Raw genomic sequence first — 9,391 nt, 5'->3', positions numbered from 1 at the left:
ATGGCTGCTACTCTGACCTGGGCTCTGAGACTCACTGCCACGGGCTGTGCAGACACACCCTGGCTAGCCAAGTGGCTTTCGAGAGTCTGAGTCACCTCTGGAAACTTTCCCTAGGGGCTGCACATTTACTGAAAATGTATCTTTGAGCAATGTTAAGAGTTAATCTTATCCACCCTGCTGTAATCGCATTAAAATCTCTGCAGGGGCTATGAAAAGAAGACAGGGACAAACCATTTTGGAAAATCCATGGCAAAGATTTTTTTTTATTCGCTATGCAGTATTTGTATATTTCAAAAGATTTTCTTTTTGGATTCTTCCTAATGAACAAACCAAACAATTTGTTTGAGAATAGTTTATTATCCCTATTGCGCTGATCAATATTTTAAAGTTAGTTTACAGACTACACAGCACACCATCTAAATAATCTTCCCTCATCTGACTAAGACAACAGTAATTCTTGAGATGTATAATTTGCTCTCTTAATTCAAGAATATCCTTAAAGTTTGCAAAAATTCACATATCCCCCCAGGAAAGCAGACTAGTTGTTCCGGTTTCTCATCGCAAGGTGAAGAGAACGTTGACAGTCACTGCCTGAAATACTGTTCTGTCACGCTAGATGTTAAGGAAAAGCCTAACGATGAATAAAGCCCAGAGCTGTGTTTCTATGTGCTAGGAGATTTTGTACTGGGCCTGCTGCTGTCTGGATCCAGAAGAGAAAATATTTTGGTTAAAATATTCAAAGTCAGGTGCCTAAAATTAAGCGCCCAAATACAGCTTCAGGTGTCTAACATTAGGCAGCTAAGTGTGAAAATGTGGCATGTACCTTTCACGGTGTCAGGGTTCTGAGTAGTTAGACCCTGCTCCTGCTTCCATTGAAGTCAGTGGCAATTGGCCTGTTGGCATCAGTGTGTCAGAGCAGCCCGTACCCATATTTGTGACCTTAAAAATGCTGACGCAGTTTAAATTATTCTGTTCAACATGGTGAATTTTACCAGTTCATGTATCTGCTTCTTCTCCACTCTCGCTCGCAGTGTTGAGAAAATGACAGAACATGTCACTTGTTTTTCTGGCTGTCTTGCCTAAAGAGCCAACAGACACTATCTACTTTCTTTGACAGCTGCTACAGAATATGGCCCTGACCCGACAAGCAGATCCCTGCAGCTTTGCAGAGCCCCCATGAAGTCAGCAGAGCTCTGCATGGAGCTAAATGCAGGATCGGGGCCCATTTGAGCTACTCTCCATGTAGTTTATGTAAAATTAAACAATCCCCAAGGAAGTCACCTGAAAGAGAGAGGAAGGCAAAGAGATGGGCCAATGGAGAATGATGGTTTCATTTGTAGACCCCAGGAATGAATCAAGTTACTCAGCTGGGAGGCTTTCCTTTGAAAGTTTCATAGAATTTGAGGCCACCAGAGATTAGATCATCTAGTCTGACCTCCCTGAATTTTCCAGGCCAATTAATTTTCACCCAGATACCCCGATATTAAGCCCAAAGACTTTAGTTAGACTAAAGCATACCAGTCCTCAGGAGGCAAAACCGTTGAGACCAAAGTTCCACCAAAGCCTGAGGCTCCCTTCACTGACAGGGGATTGGGAGATGCCCTGGATTCATTCCAACAGCTGGCCCAGTCCCGGGAGATAGGACAAAACAGAGAGAAGTAAAGCAGGTTCCCAGTTCCCTACAACAAAACTGTGTCTGACTTAGAAGACACCAAAAAGAAACCATTTTGCTGAAAAATAGATATCTCCAGGCTGATGTTTTTTCTTCGTTGTCATGGTACCAAGTACAAAGCAGTGTATAGTAGTCTGTACATCAAAGTATACCGGTGTAAAATGAGCAACCATTTAATGACGTATGTTTGTATCATAACTGAGAAGAATGCTCAAGATGGATTCCTTAGGGGAAGTTCTGGAGGTTTTATGATGATTTCCATCTCAGCAGAGAGAACCCTTTATGAATCACGTACATTAAGGTGGCTAAAAATGCAAATACCTACAATGGAAAGAAAGCTGGAGTCAGGTACAGTTAATTGCTAAAGGGTATTGCTTGCTGACCAGATATTTATATTTGCCCATTCAGCAGTACTCATATTAACCAGTACAGTACTTGGAGCCCAAAAGCAATAACTCTGTTCCAGACTTGCTAATGGTAAGATTTTCAAAGTCACCTACATGATTTAGAATCCTAAATGCATCCGATGAAGTGAGCTGTAGCTCACGAAAGCTTATGCTCAAATAAATTTGTTAGTCTCTAAGGTGCCACAAGTCCTCCTTTTCTTTTTGAGAATCCTAAGTGTCACTGAAAGTCACTTAGGCTGTGAAGTGCAGAAGTCACTTTTGAAAACGGGGCTTAAGTCCTTGAGTCACTTAGGTGCTTTTTAGTCGGTTTCCCTGATCCTCACAATATTATTTGTGCATGTCTCACAATAGGCGGGGTCTCAATCTCTGGTGGCATCTCACACACTTTTACCCTTTCTCAAACGGCTGCCATCTGCCATTTCTTTCAATGGGGCTGAAGCCACAGTTGGCCCTCAGTTAAGATGACCACCATATTCCCCAGAGTCTTGCAGGTAAAAGAGAAGCTGCCACGAGTAAAGATCTTCACTGGCGTCTCCTGTGATCAGCAGGGACGAAGCCCCGGCTGGGCTTAGGGATGGTAGTCACTTGGCCACAGAGCATAGCACTCAGTAATACTATACTAGAAAGATGTTAAAACCAGCGGGCATGTTAGGAAAGGGTGGGCTACTGTACTGGACATGAATGGCCTGGATCCCAGTGTCTTTTGGAGTCTGATAGATGGGGATGATTAACCAACAAACACTGCTCATTCTCATAGTGAGGGAGAGAAGGGTTATCCCCCTCCCCCTCATGGAAGTGCTGGGTCTTAGGTGGTCTCCATTCAGGCCATTCAGCTTTCACTCCTGGTACATTTTGTTCGCCCCTCCACCGTGAAAGCTATTTGACACTTACCACTGCTGCAATGTCTTCCTGGTAAGTTTTCAATACGCCAGCGTCATGGGCTAGGATGGTGGCAAAGGCTTGTAAAACAGCAGCACTCAGGTAAAACAGAGCAGCCATTGAATGATAGAAAGCATCCTAGAAAACAATAATAATTAACCATCGCTTCCAAGACTACTATTCAAGTCAGAGACAGAAGGTAATCTAAAAAACACACACACACACTTTCCCGGCAGAGCGACAAAAGCACTGTGGGCCAAACACAACTAGTTCATTTAACTTAAGACTCAGGCCAAAGTGGTTTGTGCAAATGGGATTGTGTCCAAGTCTGGCATTTTGGTGAATACATTTTGGCAGGGAGGAGCAGCATTGTGGCCCAGATCCTCAAAGATACTTAGGTGCCTAATTTCCAATGGGCCACTCCCAAAGGGAATTAGGTGCCTGGATACTTCTGAGGATCTGGTCTTTGCATCTGGGCCTGGCCTGTGACTGGGACACCTAGGTGCAACAGTAACACAAACAATAAATAAGAGAGCCGACTCAAGGCAAAATCCCCAATTTTCCACAGGGCTGTGGTATATGGAGGCTGTTCTCCCTCACGTTGCGCCTGTGTGGAAGACCACTCGGAGCAGGCCTCATTGCAAGGGAGCTGAACTCCCAGTTGCCGCACACCGTGCCCTTGCGCTGAGACAACAAGCAACAAAACCAGCAATCCCAGCAGTACCTAGTCCCTGCCCTGGTAGCCATGCTGCCTGCCCTGGGCGCATGTGCTCCTGGAGTGGCACGTCTAGCCTGGAAACCAGCCGTAACTCAGCGTCCGATTCCTCCCGCGCGTGAGTGCTAGTGGGCAGAGTGTAAGTTACTTCACCCATACCCTGTACGCACCCAGGGCTCTCCAAACTCCCCGCCCTTCTCTACCCACCCCTGCCTTGCAGGGAAGCTTATCGGGCCAGCCATCCTTGCTGCCCAGTCCCACAGCTGGAGTCCTAAGCTGAGGAGGGCATCCTGGGTGGGGGAAGAAACAGAGACAATCTAGCCCTGTGGAGGGGAGACTTGACTGGAAGGGAAAGTGTAGCCTTGGGTTAGGGAGCGAGTTCCTGTACGTAATGAGCAAGGCTGAGCTGCAGGGCCTGGCCTTGTTAGAAAGGAGGAGAGGATGGGGGTGAAGGCCTAGTGACCCCAAGCAGGAGCAGAGCAGTTACATCCCCACCCGGCATGGTCTTGACTGGTACAAGGGCCTGGCTAATATGCCTCTCCCTGTGCCAGGGCCCCCGGAGGGCATGGCCCGTCAATACGGGGCGACAGCAGGAGGGGCAGGGCCTGCTGCTCTGCTCTCGAGGTGCCGTAAGAAGCCCTCTGGTGCACGATACTCCCCAGAGCCCAGGAGCCATCTTGTCCTCTTCCACCAAGGACTCCTGAGGAGACTGGCTCCATCCTGCTCAGCTAGCCATCATTGGGGACCTCTTCATCCCGCCTCCCAAGCCACTGGAGGAATGTTCCAGTGGGGAGGGAGGGAAACTTGGAATTATTCGATTTTCTAGGGCACTCCTCAACCGTTGTGTCTGAGCCCCTCACAGCACCCGAGAGAGAGGGAAGTAGTTTCCCTGTTTAAACAGACGGGGAGACTGAGGCAAAGAGATTTGCTTGAGGTCATTCAGGGAGTCTGTCACAGACGCAGGAATAGAACTCAGGTCAGAGCAGAGCAATAATCGGAATTGCCATCCCATGGGAAGTTCTGATTTTTAACTCCCCCTCTCCCCTGACCCCCGCTGAACTGGGACAAAGATGAAATATTGAAAATTTTCCCCAGAATAACTTTTCAAAACATTTCATTTTGGAAACAGCAAAAATTTGCATTTCAGTTTGTTGAACTAACCTGTAAACATTTCACTTCAAGTCAGTTCAACATTAAACTGCATTGCCTCATGGGAGCTGTAGTTTGGGCATCTCAGGCCTCCATTCTCCCCTATGGGGTGAGCTCCCCGGCCATGCTTCATCTTCCGTGATGCACCTGAAATCATGTATCTCACATGGTGTGCCATGTGGCTCAGTCAGAGGAGAACCCTGTGTTGCACCAGGGGAGGTGTAGTCCGGCCAGGGAGACCAGCCCTTAAACAAATGGGGACATGAGCAGTTTGAATTACAGTTCCCACAGGGCAAGGGTGTCCCCATTGGGAAATGCAATTTAGCGGTGAATCGACCCAAAGCAAAATATTTTGTTTTGATTTTCCTGGCAGAAAATTGAAAAATTTCAGCAAATTCAAAATTATCTTGTGGAAAATTTTAATTTTGCAGAAACTATTTCCTGTGACAGAAAACTCCCAACCAGCTGTAGTTCTGATCTTCCAAGTCCCGTGCCAACATCCAGTCCACAAGAACATCCTTTCCCTGCATTTGGCGCTGTAGCTTATCAATGGCTGACAACTCAGAGGGGGCAGAAGGCTCCCCAGAAAGAAAGGGCTTTGGAGGAGAAGAGGGAAGGGAGGTACATCAGGAGGGGTGTGGACGACAGTCCCTTCCTGGGGATAGGGTGAGATGCAAAACACAGCATTGCTCATTGCTCATCGGAACAGGGTGCCACATGGACAACTGCTGGGCTTCCTGAGCCAGCAGCAACGGAGGCTGCTTATTCTGGATTCAGGGCTGATAGCAGCCTTTGATAATCCTGCAAGGGCACAGTGAGAGGCATATAAACCCAGAGTCTGCCAGCACACATGCTTAACTTCACTTGACACCGGTGAATAGTCCCATTGATTCAAGTACATGCCCAAGTGTTGGCTGGATCAGGGCCAGAGTGCTCAGACTGTGTGTGACAGGGAGCTATACAAAGGCAGGATCAGCTTACCACTGCAATCCAGGAAGATTTTCCACCATGAGCGCCGCAGAAATAGAGGCACATGAGAAGAGTTGACAATGTGAAGCAGAACACGGAAACAAACATAACCCAGCCTTGCAGTAAGTGATAAGCTACCCTGGTTGAGGCCACCAGAATCCAGACAAGGCCTCCAAAGACCTACAAGAATAAGCAAAAGGGAGAGAGAACAGAATAATTCAGGTTTCATCATCATGTGTCATGTTATGAGCTCAAAAGACACGATAAGTCCATTGGTCTCAACCTGAAAGCTGTACATCAAGATAGTTTCTTGGGGAAAGAAGGCAAATAAGGATATTAATTTAACAAACCCTGTCTTAATAAAATAAAGCAGTTCTACACCTAGATTTCACTTCTTCTCAGGCAATTCACAAGGCAGCAATCATCTAGTTCTGCAATTTATTGTCATGCGGGGGGGTGGGGGGGAGTTGCCATCTTATACATGAATACAGGCAGTCCTCAGACTTATGACACAATTGGTTCCTTACAATTGTGTCGTAAGTCGGAACGTTGTAACTCGGAACCACAACTACTCCATTATGAGACGAGCGTGGGAAACTCAAAACCTATAAGAAAAGGAGTACTTGTGGCACCTTAGAGACTAACCAATTTATTAGAACATAAGCTTTCGTGAGCTGCACAAAAGCTTATGCTCTAATAAATTGGTTAGTCTCTAAGGTGCCACAAGTCCTCCTTTTCTTTTTGCGAATACAGACTAACACGGCTGTTACTCTGAAACCTGTCAAAACCTATAGTCTCAAGTCGATTCAGGGTGTCAATCTAGACGCGTCATAAGTGCTGTTCAACTTAAGTCGAACGTCATAAGTCTGAGGCCTGCCTATATTTAATAGCCCCAAAACGAAACACTTATGAAGGGAAGTGTTTCTCCATGGAGTCCAACGCTCAGACATAATAGAGAAATTTTCCACAACCCAACTGCTACCTCTGGCCAAAGTTTTCTTAATTTTCCATTTTTAATGACATTTGTTGTTGAAAATTAGATTTTCCATTAACAGAATAAATTCCAATGAAAAATTGTGTCTGCATCGGGGGGGGGAGGGGGGGTGTTGTTGACCAGCAACTGAGCTCAGCATTGCATTTGTTGAAATGTAAATAAGTAAACAAACAAAAAGTTTTTGACTCTTCCTGTGATATTGGTACTGGTTTTCTGGCTAGCTGTGCACAGCCATAGACACATAGCTTTCCACTGGCTTCTGGCTCTCCTGCTTTAACAATGTGGCTCCTATAGAATCATAGGGCTGGACCTCGAGAGGTCATCTAGTCCAGTCCCCAGCACTCATGGCAGGGCTAAGTATTATCTAGACCATTCCTGACAGGTGTCTTATCCAACCTGCTCTTAAAAATCTCCAATGATGGAGATTCCACAACCTCCCTGGGCAATTTATTCCAGTGCTAAACCACCCGGACAGGAAGTTTTTCCGAATGTCCAACCTAAACCACCCTCGCTGCAATTTAAGCCCATTGCGTCTTGTCCTGTCCTCAGAGATTAAAGAGAACAACTTTTCTCCCTCCTCCTTTTATGTACTTGAAAACTGTTATCATGTTCCCTCTTGGTCTTCTTCAGACTAAACAAACTCAATTGTTTCAGTGTTCCCTCATAGGTCATGTTTTCTAGATCTTTAATCATTTTTGTTGCTCTTCTCTGGACTGTCTCCAGTTTGTCCACATATTTCCTGAAATGTGGCGCCCAGAACCGGACACAGTACTCCAGTTGAGGCCTAATCAGTGCGGAGTAGAGCGGAAGAATTTCTTCTTGGGTCTTGCTTACAGCACTCCTGCTAATACAGCTCAGAAGGGTTTGTCTACACAAGGATTTACTGTGTACTAACTTTAATTTGTGTGCACTAAAGGGTGTGCCTACACCGCAATTAGACACTCGTGGCTGGCCCATGCCAGCTGACTCAGGCACGCAGGGCTTGGACCAAGGGGCTGTTTAATTGTGGTGTAGATATTCAGGCTGAAGCCTGAGTTCTGGGACCCCATGATGGGGGAGGGTCCCAGGCTCCAAGCTGAGCCTGGCTGTCTATACTGTAATTGGAGAAACAAGGTGGGGGAGATCAGACCTTTTATTGGACCAACTTCTGTTGGTGAGAGAGCTTGTCTGGGACCGATATGGCTACAACAACACTGCATGCTACACTGCAGCTGAACAGGCCCATAGCCTGAGCCCGTCAGCGGGCATGGGCCAGCTGCAGGTGTCTAACTGCAGCATAGACATATCCAACATGGCCTTCACACACACACCGTACAATTCTTAACACATACTAACTAGCTAGTTAATACGTATTCTTCAATCCACTTTGAAAGTGGAGTAAGTGTGACACACCGCACCTCAGAATGACATCCTGTCGCCCCCAAATATTGTCATGATATTTCATACAAAGCATGCCACGTAAGGCATCATATGAAAGGTCATGATCTGCTGAAACCCGCTAGTCTGTCCACATATGTATATTATTAGAGAGTCTATAAAGTTATGAAATTGTGCTGTATGGTTGTTAGTGAAATATGCTGTAAGTTTGCTAGTGACACACAAAGGATCCCTGCTCAGGGGGGTGTTGACCGCCCATTAATCAACTGTGTGACTCAACCATGCGAGCATCACACAATGGTAACTGCTCAGTCACTGCGACATGGGGACTGACCGTTCACTATGACTCAGCAAAGCCCGCCAGGACATGCCTGCCTAGTGTCTGCCAGGCACATGGGCTGAGGGTGTAAGACAAGGGACAGTAGCATCAGGTCTTCACCTTTCTCCTCCCCCACCTACACTGGGCACAGTGCCCCCGCCCCCCACTCCACTCCCACCCCTGCCCATGGGGTGCAGCAGGGGGCTCAGGGCAGGGAGTTGGGGTGCAGGAGGAAGTGCGGGGTCCAGCAGGGGGCTCAGGGCAGGGAGTGCGGGGTGTAGCAGGGGGTTGGGGTGCGTCAGGGGGCTCAGGGCAGGAGGTTGGGGGTGCAGGAGGGAGTGCGGGGTGTGGCAGGGGACTCAGGGCAGGGGGTTGGGGTGCAGGAGGGAGTGTGGGGTGTGCAGAGGGTTGGGGTGCAGGCAGGGGGCTCAGGGCAGGGAGTTGGGGTGCAGGAGGAAGTGCGGGGTCCAGCAGGGGGCTCAGGGCAGGGAGTGCAGGGTATAGCAGGGGGTTGGGGTGCATCAGGGGGCTCAGGGCAGGAGGTTGGGGGTGCAGGAGGGAGTGCGGGGTGTGGCAGGGGACTCAGGGCAGGGGGTTGGGGTGCAGGAGGGAGTGTGGGGTGTGCAGAGGGTTGGGGTGCAGGCAGGGGGCTCAGGGCAGGGAGTTGGGGTACAGGAGGAAGTGCGGGGTCCAGCAGGGGGCTCAGGGCAGGGAGTGCAGGGTGTAGCAGGGGGTTGGGGTGCGTCAGGGGGCTCAGGGCAGGAGGTTGGGGTGCAGGAGGGAGTGTGGGGTGTGGCAGGGGACTCAGGGCAGGGAGTGCGGGGTGTAGCAGGGGGTTGGGGGTGCAGGAGGGAGTGCGGGGTGTGGCAGGGGACTCAGGGCAGGAGGGAGTGTGGGATGTGCAGAGGGT

General features: G+C 48.4%; 1 protein-coding gene across 1 annotated transcript in view; it reads right to left on the bottom strand.

Moving 5' to 3' along the window:
* Positions 1–337: 337 nt before the first annotated feature.
* MAL (mal, T cell differentiation protein (MAL blood group)) overlaps positions 338–9,391 on the bottom strand; it is a 28,454-nt gene continuing 19,400 nt past the window's right edge. The window contains exons 2-4 of the mRNA XM_073339979.1: positions 5,804–5,971; positions 2,971–3,096; positions 338–1,993 (exon numbers count right to left, since the gene is read on the bottom strand). Coding sequence (XP_073196080.1) covers positions 1,919–1,993; positions 2,971–3,096; positions 5,804–5,971 — 369 coding nt within the window. The 3' untranslated portion in view covers positions 338–1,918. The remainder of the gene's footprint in view (positions 1,994–2,970; positions 3,097–5,803; positions 5,972–9,391) is intronic.

This window comes from Lepidochelys kempii, chromosome 3 (assembly GCF_965140265.1).
Source record: "Lepidochelys kempii isolate rLepKem1 chromosome 3, rLepKem1.hap2, whole genome shotgun sequence".
Lineage (NCBI taxonomy): Eukaryota > Metazoa > Chordata > Testudines > Cheloniidae > Lepidochelys > Lepidochelys kempii.
Note: the sequence above shows the minus strand (reverse complement) of the source record. Positions and strands in the feature narration are given on the sequence as shown.